Source organism: Saccopteryx leptura, chromosome 2, assembly GCF_036850995.1.
Source record: "Saccopteryx leptura isolate mSacLep1 chromosome 2, mSacLep1_pri_phased_curated, whole genome shotgun sequence".
Lineage (NCBI taxonomy): Eukaryota > Metazoa > Chordata > Mammalia > Chiroptera > Emballonuridae > Saccopteryx > Saccopteryx leptura.
In genome coordinates this window covers 360,776,406-360,793,249 of record NC_089504.1, presented here as the reverse complement: position 1 = coordinate 360,793,249, position 16,844 = coordinate 360,776,406, and the positions used below count along the sequence as shown (strand labels likewise).

Below are 16,844 nucleotides of genomic sequence, written 5' to 3'. Positions count from 1 at the left end.
CCCTTTCCCCTTTCTCGAGGGACCTTGGCAAAGGGCAGGGACAGCCTGGCTTTCAGGACCTTGGGTGGTTCTGTTGGCTTCAGGGTATACCTCAGCATCTTTTTTTTATGTTTTCTTTGCCATTTTTTAAAATTTTGAATATATTGGGATGACATCGATTTGCAAAACCATACAGGTTTCAACACTGTCTGCACAACACATCCTGCACCCTACACCTCAGGCGGTCTCTTCACTCCTTCCCCCGCCGCGCCCTCCTCCGCCCACCCCCAGCCCCCGCCGCGCCCTCCTCCGCCCGCCCCCAGCCCCCGCCTCCCCCTCCTCCGCCCTCCCCCAGCCCCCGCCGCGCCCTCCTCCGCCCTCCCCCAGCCCCCCGCCGCGCCCTCCTCCGCCCACCCCCAGCCCCCGCCTCCCCCTCCTCCGCCCACCCCCAGCCCCCGCCTCCCCCTCCTCCGCCCGCCCCCAGCCCCCGCCGCGCCCTCCTCCGCCCGCCCCCAGCCCCCGCCTCCCCCTCCTCCGCCCACCCCCCGCCCCCCGCCGCGCCCTCCTCCGCCCACCCCCAGCCCCCCGCCTCGCCCTCCTCCGCCCGCCCCCAGCCCCCCGCCGCGCCCTCCTCCGCCCTCCCCCAGCCCCCCGCCGCGCCCTCCTCCGCCCGCCCCCAGCCCCCGCCTCCCCCTCCTCCGCCCTCCCCCAGCCCCCGCCGCGCCCTCCTCCGCCCTCCCCCAGCCCCCCGCCGCGCCCTCCTCCGCCCGCCCCCAGCCCCCGCCTCGCCCTCCTCCGCCCTCCCCCAGCCCCCGCCTCCCCCTCCTCCGCCCGCCCCCAGCCCCCGCCCCCGCCGCGCCCTCCTCCGCCCGCCCCCAGCCCCCGCTTCCCCCCTCCTCCGCCCACCCCCCGCCCCCGCCGCGCCCTCCTCCGCCCGCCCCCAGCCCCCTCCGCCCACCCCCAGCCCCGCCCTCCTCCGCCCACCCCCAGCCCCGCCCTCCTCCGCCCACCCCCAGCCCCCGCCGCGCCCTCCTCCGCCCGCCCCCAGCCCCCTCCGCCCACCCCCAGCCCCGCCCTCCTCCGCCCACCCCCCCCAGCCCCGCCCTCCTCCGCCCTCCCCCAGCCCCCGCTTCCCCCTCCTCCGCCCACCCCCAGCCCCCGCCGCGCCCTCCTCCGCCCACCCTCAGCCCCCTCGCCCTCTGGCTGTTGCTACCCTGTCGGCTGTGTCTACATGTGTACGTACCTGGGCAACTCAACGCCCAGCCTGCCACGGCCAGCTTTTGTGAGCACAATCGGAGAACCAGTCACAGAGATGGAAACCCCTCCCGCACCAGAGCAGTGATTTCCATAATATGAAAAACCCCAGGGCCTCAGCGGGACGGACAGGAGAACCGAGGGTGAGACCCCCGTTCAGGGCTGTCTGGGCCTGGGGGGTGGCGGAGGCTTGTGTGCTCACCTTGCCTTCTGCTGCGGGCTTCTGGGGTGTTGTCACATGGGGGGCCCACTTACGGGCACCGGGAAGCGCCCAGAGGTTGCCATCTTGGAACCGAGGATGTTAAATACATTTCCACTTGCCCTCTCCAAGGACCAGAACGCCACACAACTCCCCTATCTCACTGTCAAGACCCGCCCTGGGCAGAGCTGGCATCGCATTGCCTCTGGGTAATCCACCCCTTGCCAACCCTTCCCCACCAACATGGCCATCGTGTGCCCCACCACCCCAGAAACGCCGGGTCTCCTGGTTCCTGAGCCTGGGTCAGGAGACGCAGCCCTGCCCGGGCACCACCCTCATGCCCATCCCACCCAAACTGGAAGACACACTGCAGGGAAGCTCCATTAATTTTTCACGAGACTCCTCTAAGAGCAGCTGAGCCGAGCCGAGGCAGAGCCACAGTACTGATGCCGTGCCAGCGGCCCGCGAAGGGTTAACCCATTAGCCCGCATCCTGGTGAGCTCATCCCACCGGAGCCGGCTCAGCTCAGCGGTGGGACTAGCTGCACACCAGCTCCTGCGCGGGGCTGGGGAGGCTCTCGCTGGCTGAGATGAACTTGCACGGGAACTCATTGCTGGCTTCCTCCCCATGCAAGCTGGGGGGGCTTCCCAGGCCCCTCGTTCTCCCCGGAGACAGCAAGATGGTAAGTAAGGAGGGGACTCATCCTCTCTGCCCATCTTTCCGTTCCCCTGGAGGAGCAAGCAGGTTTCACCTGGCTTCTGAGAGCATCGAATCTTTGAACGGAAGTTGGAAGGCACAGTGCCTGCCAGGCGAAGGGGACGGGGCTACGGCTTGGGAGGGGGTGACGCGTGTGCGGGCAGAAGAGGACTGCCCCGGAGGGTCCTGGCAGAGAGGGGTGGTGGGCAGGGAGGGGCCCCTGCTGTGCACAGCATCCGGCTCTCATCCTTGGCACTCACTGGGGGCACAAGCTGGGCAGGGGACACATTCCCAAACCTGGGCAGAGGCAGGAGCAAAAAAAAAAAAAAAAGCCAGATATTGAAGTGAAAGGGCACCCTCAGGGCCCAGGGTGCACAGGTGGGACCCCAGGCCCAGAGGACAGCCTTCCCGGGTGTCCTGTGTCAGACCTCAACATCCGCGCATGGCTCCCTGCTGCAGGTGCGGCCGGCGCACAGGGAGGGACCAGGAGACCCCAGTGCAGCACCTGCCTGGGCACCCTCACCTCAGAAAGGGGGAGCCAGACAGGCGCAGGCAAACAGGCTCAGGTCCAGAGCGCGCTCATGCCTCGGGGGCCGTCTGTCCTGGTAGAGGCAGAGGTAACCCCCTGAGCTAGAGCGTGCTCATGCCTCGGGGCCGTCTGTCCTGGTAGAGGCAGAGGTAACCCCCTGAGCTAGAGCGCGCTCATGCCTCGGGGGCCGTCTGTCCTGGTAGAGGCAGAGGTAACCCCCTGAGCTAGAGCGTGCTCATGCCTCGGGGCCGTCTGTCCTGGTAGAGGCAGGAGTTATCAAATGAGCTATTTCCCACCTCGTCACCGGGCAGGGCGGGGGCGTCCGCCGCATGGGGACAGAGGTGAGTGGCCCTGTCGAGGCCGAGTATGACCTTGGGAGAACTGCTCTTCCAAGGTCTTTGAGCAAGTGACCGATCGTGGCTGTGCCCTGGCGACAGAGGCGGTGCATTCAGAAATGCTCTGGGGATGCCACGGGGAAAGAGCCAGACTCTCCACGGGGAAAGAGCGAGACTCTTCACTGGGAAAGAGCGAGACTCTCCACGTCTCGGGGACTAAGAAACAGAACAACACGAAGCACCCGGGTCTTTCTCGGGAATGAGAATCATGTTATTTCCCGGCCTCACGTTGTGTGGGTCCTGCTCTCTGGGGCCAGCCTCCCCCCTGGGAAGCGGCGTGCGCCCCACCCCCGCCCTCCGCTCTGGTCCTTGCAATAAGGGCCCAGCGCCTGTCCGGGAGAAGCCCGGGAAGGGGCAGGCAGAGCCGGGCCCAGCGCCTGTCGGGGAGAAGCCTGGGAAGGGGCAGGCAGAGCCGGGCCCAGCGCCTGTCCGGGAGAAGCCTGGGAAGGGGCAGGCAGAGCCGGGCCCAGCGCCTGTCCGGGAGAAGCCCGGGAAGGGGCAGACAGAGCTGGGCCCAAGCACAGCTGGGCCTCGTACAGTGGCCAGGCGCATTACAAGGATGCCACTTAGATCCAAATTCCTCATAGACAACAAATACACTCTTTTAAAGGGTTTTATTTATTGATTTTAAAGAGTATAAAAGGAGAGAAAGGGGCGTGTGGGGGAGAACAGGAAGCACCAGCTCATAGTAGTTGCTTCTCTTATGTGCGTTGACCAAGCAACCTAGGGTTTCAAACCAGCAACCTCGGCCTTCCAAGTTGATGCTTTATCCACTGCGCCAGCCCAGGCCAAGCTAAACAACAAACAAATTTTTAATAGAAGTATGTCCTGTGCAATACTTGGATCATTCTTACACACACACACACACATGCATTCACTGTTAATCCGAAACACAAATTTAACTGGGCATCTTGTCTTGCTATTGTCTAAATCTGGCAACCTATTAATATTGATGGGGTTTCATTAGATTCCAGGGAGGATGGCGCAGGGAAGGGCCGGAGGTGAGGGCTGAGGTCAGGAGGTGCGGGCACCGCGGGCGGGCGCTCGGAAGGGGGCAGTGAATAAAGAGAGGGGAAAGGCAGAGCTCCTCCCTGAGAAAGGGCTGATAGAGAGTGTAGACCGGACCTGGGGTCCCACAGCTCTGGGCCTCGGTCTCCTTGCCTGTGAAACAGGAGTGGTGGCCTGAGTTCCCACCCCACGCCCAGCCCCTCAGGGAATGCGGGAGGGAATGAAGGGCTTCCGGTGCTGTAAGTACGGACACCTGCAGGTGGCCTCCTGGGCACAATTCACTTACTTTGCTTTCCGTGGCCCTTCCCACTAAGTGGTGCATTTCAAACACCCCGGCATCTGCCAGAGGGGAAGGACTGGTGCTTTTTACCTGGGACATCACTGTGTCCTCAGCTTGCACACTCCACACACCACCAAACCCTCTGCTGGGGAGGAACAGATAGATGAGTGTGTGAGGCAAAGTTAAAACTTCCTGGCTGGTGTTCTCTGCTCTCATTTGAGACATCTCTGTACCTCCTTCCCTCAGAGACAGCCTTGAGTATGCACGGTGTGCACACCTCGAGCCCCTCTTTGGAGAAGGGCATGGTCTCAGTTGCCTGTATGTAACTCCATGTCTAGCAGAGGACGGTGCCCAGGAGTTGCTTGAAAAGTTGTTGGTTGCCATGTTGGCGAATGCTGTCGGCTTGGAGCTAATCAGCAAGTGGGGGGGGGGAGGTACAAGGTCAACATAGACACTGCAGCAATGTAAGATGGCAGCGTCTCCAAGCAAGCGGGCAATTACAAATACGCGGCAGACATGTAGCGCAGTGCTAACAGGATTAAGAGATGGTCCCACGGGTTCCTCCTTCCTTGGGATCCATTTTTCACTTACCAAACCCAGTCTTTGTTCTGCCCGGGGCCCCCTGTTTCTCTGAAAGTGTGTGTTTTCCTTCAAGGGATGGTGTCTTTTCAAAGGCGAGGTGGAAAAGGTAAAATTCTTATTATTCTTGTCCCTCCCTTCTTCCTCTCTGCCTCCCTCTCTCTAGCTCCATTTCCATCTCATCTTTATCCCATCCCCACCCTCATCCCCATCCCGGTCCCCTCTCTATCCCTACTTTCATCTCCGTCTCTCTATCTCTATCCCCATCCTCATCTCCATCCCGATCCTCATCTCCATCCCATCCTCATCTCCATCTCCATCTCTATCTTCATCTCCATCTTCATCTCCATCTCCATCTCCATCTGCATCCCATCCTCATCTCCATCCCCATCCTCATCTCCATCCCCATCTCCATCTCCATCCTCATCTCCATCCTCATCCCCATCCTCATCTCCATCCTCATCCCCATCCTCATCTCCATCCTCATCTCCATCCCCATCCTCATCTCCATCCTCATCCCCATCCTCATCTCCATCCTCATCTCCATCTCCATCCTCATCTCCATCCTCATCCCCATCCTCATCTCCATCCTCATCTCCATCTCCATCCTCATCTCCATCCTCATCCCCATCCTCATCCCCATCCTCATCCCCATCCTCATCTCCATCCTCATCCCCATCCTCATCCCCATCCTCATCTCCATCTCCATCCTCATCTCCATCTCCATCCTCATCTCCATCCTCATCTCCATCCTCATCTCCATCTCCATCCCCATCCTCATCCCCATCCTCATCTCCATCTCCATCCCCATCCTCATCTCATCTCCATCCTCATCTCCATCTCCATCCTCATCCTCATCTCCATCCTCATCCTCATCTCCATCCTCATCCTCATCTCCATCCCCATCCTCATCCCCATCCTCATCTCCATCTCCATCCTCATCCCCATCCTCATCCCCATCCTCATCTCCATCTCCATCCTCATCTCCATCTCCATCCTCATCTCCATCCTCATCTCCATCCTCATCTCCATCTCCATCCCCATCCTCATCTCCATCCTCATCTCATCTCCATCCTCATTCCCATCCTCATCTCCATCTCCATCTCCATCTCCATCCCCATCCTCATCCCCATCCTCATCCCCATCCTCATCTCCATCCCCATCCTCATCTCATTCCCATCTCCATCCTCATCTCCATCCTCCATCTCCATCTCCATCCTCATCTCCATCCTCATCCCATCTCCATCCTCATCTCCATCCTCATCTCCATCCTCATCCCATCCCCATCCTCATCTCCATCCTCATCCCCATCCTCATCTCCATCCTCATCTCCATCCTCATCCCATCCCCATCCTCATCTCCATCCTCATCTCCATCCTCATCCCCATCCTCATCTCCATCTCCATCCTCATCTCCATCCTCATCTCCATCTCCATCTCCATCCTCATCCTCATCTCCATCCCCATCCTCATCTCCATCCCCATCCTCATCTCCATTTCCATCCCCATCCTCATCTCCATCCCCATCCTCATCTCCATCCCCATCCTCATCTCATCTCCATCCTCATCTCCATCTCCATCCTCATCCTCATCTCCATCCTCATCCTCATCTCCATCCCCATCCTCATCTCCATCTCCATCCTCATCCCCATCCTCATCCCCATCCTCATCCCCATCCTCATCTCCATCCTCATCCCCATCCTCATCTCCATCCTCATCCCCATCCTCATCCCCATCCTCATCCCCATCCTCATCTCCATCTCCATCCCCATCCTCATCCCCATCCTCATCTCCATCTCCATCTCCATCTCCATCCCCATCCTCATCCCCATCCTCATCTCCATCCTCATCTCATCTCCATCCTCATCTCCATCCTCATCTCCATCTCCATCCTCATCTCCATCTCCATCTCCATCCTCATCTCCATCTCCATCCTCATCTCATTCCCATCTCCATCCTCATCTCCATCCTCATCTCCATCTCCATCTCCATCCTCATCTCCATCCTCATCCCATCTCCATCCTCATCCCCATCCTCATCTCCATCCTCATCTCCATCCTCATCCCCATCCTCATCCCCATCCTCATCCCCATCCTCATCTCCATCCTCATCCCCATCCTCATCCCCATCCTCATCTCCATCTCCATCCCCATCCTCATCCCCATCCTCATCTCCATCTCCATCTCCATCTCCATCCCCATCCTCATCCCCATCCTCATCTCCATCCTCATCTCATCTCCATCCTCATCTCCATCTCCATCCTCATCTCATTCCCATCTCCATCCTCATCTCCATCCTCCATCTCCATCTCCATCCTCATCTCCATCCTCATCCCATCTCCATCCTCATCCCCATCCTCATCCCCATCCTCATCCCCATCCTCATCTCCATCTCCATCCTCATCTCCATCCTCATCCCCATCCTCATCTCCATCCTCATCTCCATCTCCATCCTCATCTCCATCCTCATCCCCATCCTCATCCCCATCCTCATCTCCATCCTCATCCCCATCCTCATCCCCATCCTCATCCCCATCCTCATCTCCATCTCCATCTCCATCTCCATCCCCATCCTCATCTCCATCCCCATCCTCATCTCCATCCCCATCCTCATCTCATCTCCATCCTCATCTCCATCTCCATCCCCATCCTCATCTCCATCCCCATCCTCATCTCATCTCCATCCTCATCTCATCTCCATCCTCATCTCCATCTCCATCTCCATCCTCATCTCCATCCTCATCTCATCTCCATCCTCATCTCCATCTCCATCCTCATCTCCATCCCCATCCTCATCTCCATCTCCATCATCATCTCCATCTCCATCTCCATCTCCATCTCCATTCCCTCTTCATTTCACCTCCATCCTCATCCCATCCTCACATCTATCTCTATTTCCATCTTTATCCTCCGTCCCCACTTCCCAATTTCTCCAGCAAGCACCTTCTCTTCCTTCAGGACCCCCTCTTCCTCAGAATCAGTTACACACTCTTTCCCATCAGAGCCAGGTGACTACTCACCCTACAGATTTTCCTTTCCTGCCTCCACCCTATTCTGGAAACTACCACACCTTTTCCCACAGTGGCTGGGCCATGTTACATTCCCACCAGCCGTGGACGAGAGTTCTCGTACCACATCTGTTTGTCACTGTGAGCTTTTAACGTTTTAATTATTCCAGGGAATGTGTGGCTGTATCTCATTGTGGTTTTAATCTGAGATATTTTTCTGTTGAATATCAACTTCAAGCACTTTTTCATGGGTTTCTTGTTCATTTGTTGATCTTCCTTGGAAATGGGTTTGTCTAATCTTTTGTCCATTTTTTTAAAATCAGCATGTTTGTGTCTTTATTAATTAAATGTGGTTGTTCTTATCTAGTCCAGCTATAAATCCTTTCACAAGTACATATTTTGCAAAAATTTTCTCCTGGTCCATAGCTTGCCTATTCGTTTTCTTCTTCGTGGCTTTATGTTTATGTTCAAGTTATGGCCATGACTCGTCTTGAATTAATATTTGCTGATGGGTGGAGGTGGATTCCAGGCTGATCTTTTTCCCATGTGAACATGCAGTTGTTTTAACACCACTCGTTGGATGAGTTTTCTTTCCCCATTGAATTGCTTTGGTGCATTTGTAAAAAGTCGGTTGTTTTTGGTTATTGTTTGGCGTGCTGCGCTGGTTGCTAGGGACAGCAGTCTGACTTCCTACAAGTCTGACTTAGAGAAGGCAGGTGGGCTTCCTGCCCCAGGAACTGTAGGGTAGAGTTGGTTTCCTGGGCTGGTTGTGGGTCAAAGAACTATTTTTATATAAAGTCTGACCATTGTCTGTCTTCGTATTCAGCCTCTCATTTATTATAAAGATTTGCAAACATACAGAAAAGTAGAAATAGTAATATAATGAACTTTCATACAGTCATCATTTAGATGTAGTAATTTTTGGTTTGTCATATTTGATTTAAAGTTTGGTATTTTTATGTGGATTGTAGCATCACAATATTTCACCCTTCTATGTTGTCTCAAGATAAATTTTTTTTTTTTCATTTTTCCGAAGCTGGAAACGGGGAGGCAGTCAGACAGACTCCCACATGCGCCCGACCGGGATCCACCCGGCACGCCCACCAGGGGGCGATGCTCTGCCCCTCTGGGGCGTTACTCTGTTGCATCCAGAGCCATTCTAGTGCCTGAGGCAGAGGCCACAGAGCCATCCTCAGCACCCAGGCCATCTTGCTCCAATGGAGCCTCGGCTGTGGGAGGGGAAGAGAGAGACAGAGAGGAAGGAGAGAGGGAGGGGTGGAGAAGCAGATGGGCGCTTCTCCTGTGTGCCCTGGCTGGGAATCGAACCTGGGACTCCTGCACGCCAGGCCGACGCTCTACCACTGAGCCAACTGGCCAGGGCCTCAAGACGAATCTTAATATCTACAAAGGCATTTTCTTATGTGTCCACAATCTCATTGTCATACTGGACATAACTTCTAATTCCTTAATGTCATCAAATACCCAATCCATAGTCAAACTTACTCTAAAATATCCCAGGATGTCTTTGCACAGTTGGTTTGTTCTAGTCAGAACCTAAAGAAAGGAACGTATCGCATTTAGTAATATCTTTTAATTATCTCTGTTTAAACAGTTTATTAATGTTTAACATTCACACAGGAAAGTAGTCATATCAAAGGATACAGCTCAACTTGTCCACACCCACGTCAGCAGCTGGCGTGCTCAGGTCAGGAGTCAGAACAGGACCTGCGCCCCGAAGCGCTCTAGGTGCCCCTGCTCTCCGACACTGCCCCACCCTCTGGGGACGCCACGACCCCGATCGCCAGTAGCTCCGACCGCCTCGCTCTATGTGCCCCTGCTCTCCGACACTGCCCCACCCACCAGAGGTGACCACGACCCCGATCGCCAGTAGCTCCGACCGCCTCGCTCTAGGTGCCCCTGCTCTCCGACACTGCCCCACCCACCAGAGGTGACCACGACCCCGATCGCCAGTAGCTCCGACCGCCTCGCTCTAGGTGCCCCTGCTCTCCGACACTGCCCCACCCTCTGGGGACGCCACGACCCCGATCGCCAGTAGCTCCGACCGCCTCGCTCTAGGTGCCCCTGCTCTCCGACACTGCCCCACCCACCAGAGGTGACCACGACCCCGATCGCCAGTAGCTCCGACCGCCTCACAGGTTTTTGGATTTTATCTAAGTGAAATCTCACTTTATGTGAATGAAAATGTGTCCAGCTTGTCGTGCTCAGCCTCCTGTTTGGAGATTCGGGCCCGTTTTTATGTGTGGGGTTGTCATTCTTCTCTTTTCATGGCTGCAGGGTCCCGACCAGAGCGCCAGGTGCGGCTTGCCCAGCCCTAGTCGTGTGCTACAAATGAGGTCCGCGCACGAAAACTGCCTCCTGACACTGTAAAGTTGACCTCCAGGGACGAGGGACCTCTTTAATTTCCCTTCTGAAAGTGCTGCCCGGAGGGCGGAGCCAACAATCACACCTGTGGTTAGTCCAAGAGGCCCAGCATCTCGGGCCTTCCCCTGTCTCTCTCCTAGAGAGACTATCCCTAATTACATCTGCAAAGACCCTTATTCCAAATTCAGGTCACACGCTGAGGTCCTGGGTGGACACAACTCAACCCACCAAGGGGGGTTAGGAACATTCCGACACATTCAAACCAACCCTTCAGGAACTCATCCCAGCCTGAAAGCGTGCTTCTCCTCACGGGCCGGCTGCCCGGATGCGGCCAGCTCCCTCCCAGAGCCCCAGCGGCACGGCCAGTCCTCTGGGCACCTGCTAAGTGCCAGGTGTGCCCCAGGGGAATCGGTTGGGTGGAGGGTGAGTAACAGCATCCTTGGTCCTCAGGCCGTTTGCAAGAGAGGGACGGAAAGGCCACCGTGGAGCTCCAGGGGACATCTGGCAATGCCGGGAGACATTTTTTATTATCTTGACTGAAAAGGAGGGAAAATGCCCCTGGTATCTGGTGGGTAGAGGCCAGCTTATATCTTACTTTTACTAAATATTCTACAACGTACAAGACAGCCCCTTATAACGAAGAGTTATTGGGTCCAAAACATCAATACTGCCACTGTTGAGAAACTCTCATATCAGAAAAAGAATAGATTCTTTAGGATTTTTTAAAAATTATACAACTCATACTGCCCCCTCGTTGGTGATTTTTCAGGAAACTTGGGGTCTTGATTCACCACCTGTGGACCTATCTAAACTAGCTTTAGTATGAGAAATAATCAATGAACAACTAAGGTGCCATAACTATGAGTAGATGCTTCCCATCTCTCTCCCTTTCTGTCTGTCTGCCCGTCTGTCTCTCTCTCGCATGCACATGCTAAAAATAAATAAGTAAATAAATAATAACAATAAAACTAGCTTTAGAAGTCCCTTAATTTAACTTCTTTATTCCATAGAGGAGAAAACAAGGATAAAGCAGACAAATATTTATAATAGCAACAGGGGCCATGTCTTGAACACCTACATGTACCACTCAATGCAGTTGTGTTTTGTGAAATCTGATAGTCACTACACCGCTGTGAGACAGATACTGTACTCTCTGTATTTTATTCATGGTACTAGTAAGTCTTGGGAGGTTAAGTAATCTGCCCAAAGTCCAAGCTTAGTGGAGGCAAACTGGGCTGACACAGCAATCTCTCTGTTGCCAAAGACCCGAATCTTTCTATCCCACGTGGACACTGCAAGTAGGGTTAGTGACTTGTTGCCTGCACATTCACTATCCCAAAGACACATGTCTTCTTACGTATGTCAACGAAATTAAAGTTTCTCGTTCTCTGAGCTTTCATGAGCCACTACAATTTAGATGATAGATGATAGATAACTAAATGTAGATAGATAGATAGATAGATAATCGAAAGACATCTACACAGGACGGCCAACCTTTTATGTTGGCAAGCGCAGATACTAACAAAACTAATGATCATCTTCCACTATGATCATTGTGTAAAAAGAAAGGATGTCAAACAAGGAAGGAAGGACATCATCTCAGAGTAAAAACAGTCCTTTAAGTTAAACAAACGTAACACTATGAAGAGCTTACAACAGAGTCATTTCCCCATTGGCTGGTGAGCCGCTCAGCACCATTACTTAACTGCCTCATTCCAGATTCAGTACGAGGTTAGCTGACTGCAGAATGAGGCCCCAGTGTGAAAACGTCATACACTGTCATAGTGGAGGGACCCTCAGGGCTCCCCCAGACGAGTGCATTCTGTGCAAGGAGCTTTGAGTCCGGAGACCTTGGCCGAAGCCCAGCACAGCCGCAGAGGAGGTGGGAGTGTGCCTCCGGCCGCTCCTGAATCTCTCTGGGCCTCGGTCTCTGGCTGGCGTCCGTATACAAGGGGCATGAATGAATGACGTCCTCACAGGGCCAATGAGCGCCTGTGAGGTGCCACCAGCCAGCCCGGCCGGCCCCGCCCTCCTCCCTCGGATTCGGGGAATCCTTTCTCCCCTGCGGAGGCCCAGCTTCCAGGCGCACTCTTTCTGTTCTCGAAGCAGTGACCCCCGCGCACCCAGGGGCCAGCAGGTCCTTTCTCCTTTGCCCAGAGCTGCCCCGGTTCAGCTGAGAACCGCCAGGTTCTCCATGACAACATCCGCGGCCTCCGAAAGCAGAGAGCCCTCCTCCCCGGGGCCCTCACAGCAAGGTAGTGGAAAGGGCTGCCAGGAGGAAATCTTACTGACGATGTCACAAGGTCCACCTGAGACACCGGGTTGCAACAACCCACATAAAGGCTCCTGGCTGGGATTGCACAGCACAACTCCTGGTCCCGTCCCTGCCTCCGGCGCACAGGGGACAGGGAGCTTGGAAATAAATGACCACTGCGCTTATGCACACCCACCACAGGACCGAAAGGGTAATGAGCTCCTGGTGCCCATGCCCACCAAGCACCCCGTCCCATGGCCCAGCCTCTGGAAGCAGCAGGAGAACGTCCTTGCTCTGGATGAGTGTGTGTGAACGGAAATGTCTGCATCCTGAAGGCAGGGAAACGTTCTCATTCCTGTTTTCTCCCTGTCAAAGGGAAGGAGAGGAGGTAACGGTTGTTCTAGGAAGCAGGAGCATTGTGCTCGGAGAAAGGTGGGGACACTCTTCCAGGGGGCGGGGGTGGGGGGCTCAGACCTGAGTTCCCCGGCGGGTAGAAGGAGGCAGGTGTTGAGATTAGTCTGAAGGTAACATCGTAGGAAGTGTGCCAGACATTGTTGCAGTGCATTCCCTGTCTTAACTCGTTAAACCCTTTTGAAAACCCTGTAAGTAAATAGGAGTGTTATTCTATTTTATAGATAAGGAACTGGAGGCACAGAGACATTAAGTAACTCACTCAAGATAACAGAGCTAGAAAGTGATTGAGGCCCTGGCCGGTGGCTCAGTGGATAGAGCGTCGGCCGGGCGAGTGGATGTCCCGGGTTTAATTACCGATCAGGGCACACAGGGGAAGCGCCTAACTGCTTCTCTCTCCCTCCGTCTCCCCCTTCTTTCCCTCTTCTTTTGGTTCCAGCCTGTTCTGAGGGCTGAAGGTAGCTCTTGATACTGAGCATGGCCCCAGGCGGGAGTCTGCCTCACTATCTCCCCTCTTCTTACCCAAAACAAACCAACCAACAAACAAAAACGGTGATTGAAGCTGAAAATAAGGTGCCAGTCAGCAAACTGTTGATTTTGTATAATGGGCACCACTGTTCCATTTTAAATACTAAAAGCAGGTGATTAGAATGATACAATATTTATCTTTTACAAGAAAAAGAAAGAAAAAACACCACACCAGCTTGAGTGGTTTCTTTTTTTTTTTTTAATCAGGGTCTCATCTGATTTTCCTTTTGGCCTCAGCAGAAACCCTGTATCACCCGCCACTGAGAGCCGGGCTGAAGACAGACGCTGAGAACAGGCGCTGTGTGTGAGCAGCCCTGGGGCTTTGCCCTTCGTTCCGGCTGTTGCGGGTACCGGGTGTCGTCGTTGGGTCCTGAGCGGCTGTGACGATGGAGGCTCTCCCCCAAGCCCTGGAGGTCGATGAGAAATCTCCAGAATCCAGGGACCTCCTGCCCAGCCAGACGGCCAGCTCCCTCTGTACAAGCTCCAGAAGTGAGTCTGTCTGGACCACCACACCCCGGAACAACTGGGAGATCTACAACAAGCCCATTGTCATCATGTCCGTGGGCGGCGCCATCTTCCTCTTGGGCGTGGCCGTCACCTGCTTGGCCTACAAGTTGGATCTGGGTAAGAAAGGCAGCGAGGCCCTTAAGATGATGGGGCCCGCCTTCCTGTCCCTGGGACTCATGATGCTCGTGTGCGGGCTGGTGTGGGTGCCCATCATCAAGAAGAAACAGAAGCAGAGACAGAAGTCAGTCTTCTTCCAGAACCTCAAGTCCTTCTTCTTAAATCGCTGATGGCGGCCGCCCCATCCGTCCTCCCTGGCGTCCTGCCGCCTCCACTCAGAAAAGGAGATTTGATGACCAACATCCAACATCCCAACGCCTTGGTGGTGGGGGTGGGGTGGAGGGAAACACATCAAAATGATCCAGGCAATCCCTCTCCCTGGATCTGTGGGAAAGAGAGAGCTCAAGGCTCCGCCTTCCGTGTCGTCGGGGTGCACTGCTGATGTATCTCACTTAGCGCCTGCCGTTACTGATGCCTCCCGTAGGCCCTGTCCGCACCCCTCCCCTCTCATGGCTCTCGGTCCATCCTGCACCCAGGCGTCGCTCTTCAAACTCTCTCTGCCAAGTGCTATGCATACTGGGAAATTCCTTGGAGTGCCTGAGCTGGATCTCACAGTTGCATCCTTCTAGAACTAAAAACCGATCAACAGAGGACCTCGGCAGAGGGGAGGGTGGGCTGATGTCCCACCCACTGGTTTGCCAGCCCAGCCCCCTCTGTGGACTGTCTTGCATTGCAGAACAGACAAGTCACAAGTATCAAATATTCCAGAGAGTGAACAGGGAAGGGGGTGGGGAAGGCACCTTCCCCCAGGGCACGGCTCTGGGAGTCAGCCAGCAGGACGTCCAGTTCTCTCACAGGGCACTAGGGGATGCTAAAGGCTGTCAGATTCCCCTTGGCCTTCCAACTTCCTCTCCTTGACCACTCTCCCCTAACGAACTTGCCAGGTAGCCAAGGACAGGGGCACATTCCCTACCGTCCTCTGTGCCCCTCCGTCGGGCTCTAGGACAGCAGCATGGAGAGCTGCAGGAGAATCCTGTAAGGTTGCTCTCTCCTTCACCTCCATCGAGAACCCAAACCAAGAAGATGGAATTTTGCATTTAAATGGTCTGTAGATTTTCCAGAGATGGAATTCAGTTTTAAAAAATCTGTCTCCCTCTCCCCACCCACCACCAAGTGCCCTGCTCTGGGCCAGACCCTGGGCTGGGAGCAGGACAGACAGACAGGTTGCCTGCCCTCATCCTCTTTCCAGAGTATGGGATACAGCCGGGACCATAGCATTGGAGATCCCTGTGCTGCACACATGATCGGGCCATGTGGGTGGGCGACAGGAGCCCCTAACCCAGACTGCAGAGAGAACAGAATGCTGGGTGGAGGCGATTTAGGAAATTGCAGAGCAACTTTCCTGACCTCCCAAACGTTGTGACTCGCTCTTTCTTGTTGATCTACTGCTTGCTTGCTTCCTCGAGGGCCTCAGGCAGCTTCTCCTGGGACTGGGAAGCTGAGGGCCTCCTGGGTGTACGGGAGAGCCTGGAAGGTTTCCAGAGAGACCACCAAGCACACAGCACCCTTGTGGTAGGTGCTCTCAAAACCTGGGGCTTCCTGTGGTAGCCAGAGACCCAGAGGTGACAGACCCGGAGGGCTACCACCACACTGCCCCAGGCCAGGCCGGGCTCCATGGAGAAGATTTGATGCCGGGAGAGCGGCATCTTGCACTATAATCACCCTTGTCTTAAGCTAACCCCCCTTCACACCTTAGTGGTCGCCATGGCAACTCCCCTCTCTCTCTAACAGGCCCCTCAGGTATCTCCATCCTTCACTGGTGATTCCACATGTAGAGTCAAAACCTCACCTTGTTCCCTCTGCATCATGGGTAATTCTATGAAGACAAATACCTGGTGACTCGGGGACCGTCCTCACCCCTCCTACCCAAGGGCCGGTGGCCTTTGAGTTTCACCCAGAGTGACCATGTCTCATCCGCTCAGTGTGTCTGGGACCTTGAGCCCACCTGTCCCCTGCACACAGGTGGTCAGGATCAACCCTGGAGGTGTGGCAAGGGCTGCCTCACTGATGATAGCTCCAAGGACGAAAGTGGCCAGGCTTGCAGCTCAGTTCCTTTCTCTGACAGGAAGGCAGGCTCCACACCAGCCCTGCAATCGCTCCTCCACCACCTGACGCCTTCTCACCAGGGGGCAAACGGGTTGGTCTCCCCGGGGACGGCTGGAAAGCCACACTTCCTGCGTCTCCATTGGCCCGGCCAAAAGCTGGCGGTCTGGGCACAGCTGCCGGGAGGCTCCAGGCTGAGGTGACCACCACCCGCGTCTCTGTGGAAGGAAGTTTGGGAAGAGCCAGGACCCTAGAAAGTGTCCACACCCTGGACTCGCCTCGCAGTCCGCAGCAGGGGGACTTGCCCACATCCCCGGCTCCTCAAGCTAGTTCCTCGGCAAGGAAAGTCGGGAAAGCACTCTGAGGGGAGACTCCCCAAGCCTTACGCAGCCCCACGGCGACTCCCCCAGGGGAGCGGGCCCAGGAGCGTGCCAGCACCACACGAAGGGGCTTTTGCCAAAGACCGTCAGTCACCCCACGGGAGCCCGAGGAATGGGTGTGCCTGAGCTGGTCAGAGGCCACATTTCTGGACAGAAGCATCACCGCCGTGACTCCTGTGTGCCCACGGGCCAGAGGACGGGGCTGGCATCCACCTGTTGGGATAACTGGCTGGGATTATTCCCCCCTGCCCCGCCTACCCTGAAGCTGTCCTGTCTGGGAGAGTTCAATTTAATCCG

General features: G+C 55.6%; 1 protein-coding gene across 2 annotated transcripts; it reads left to right on the top strand.

Moving 5' to 3' along the window:
* Window positions 1–1,994: 1,994 nt before the first annotated feature.
* Window positions 1,995–16,844, top strand: PIRT (phosphoinositide interacting regulator of transient receptor potential channels). 2 transcript variants are annotated; one of them, XM_066366461.1, is made up of 2 exons: window positions 1,995–2,114; window positions 13,708–16,844. In XM_066366461.1, the coding sequence occupies exon 2, from the start codon at window positions 13,887–13,889 to the stop codon at window positions 14,292–14,294; it is 408 nt and encodes a 135-aa protein (XP_066222558.1). In that variant the 5' UTR covers window positions 1,995–2,114; window positions 13,708–13,886; the 3' UTR covers window positions 14,295–16,844. The 2 variants fall into 2 exon arrangements, with proteins under 2 accessions (XP_066222558.1, XP_066222555.1); XM_066366458.1 differs by having other exon boundaries at window positions 1,999–2,114; window positions 13,738–16,844.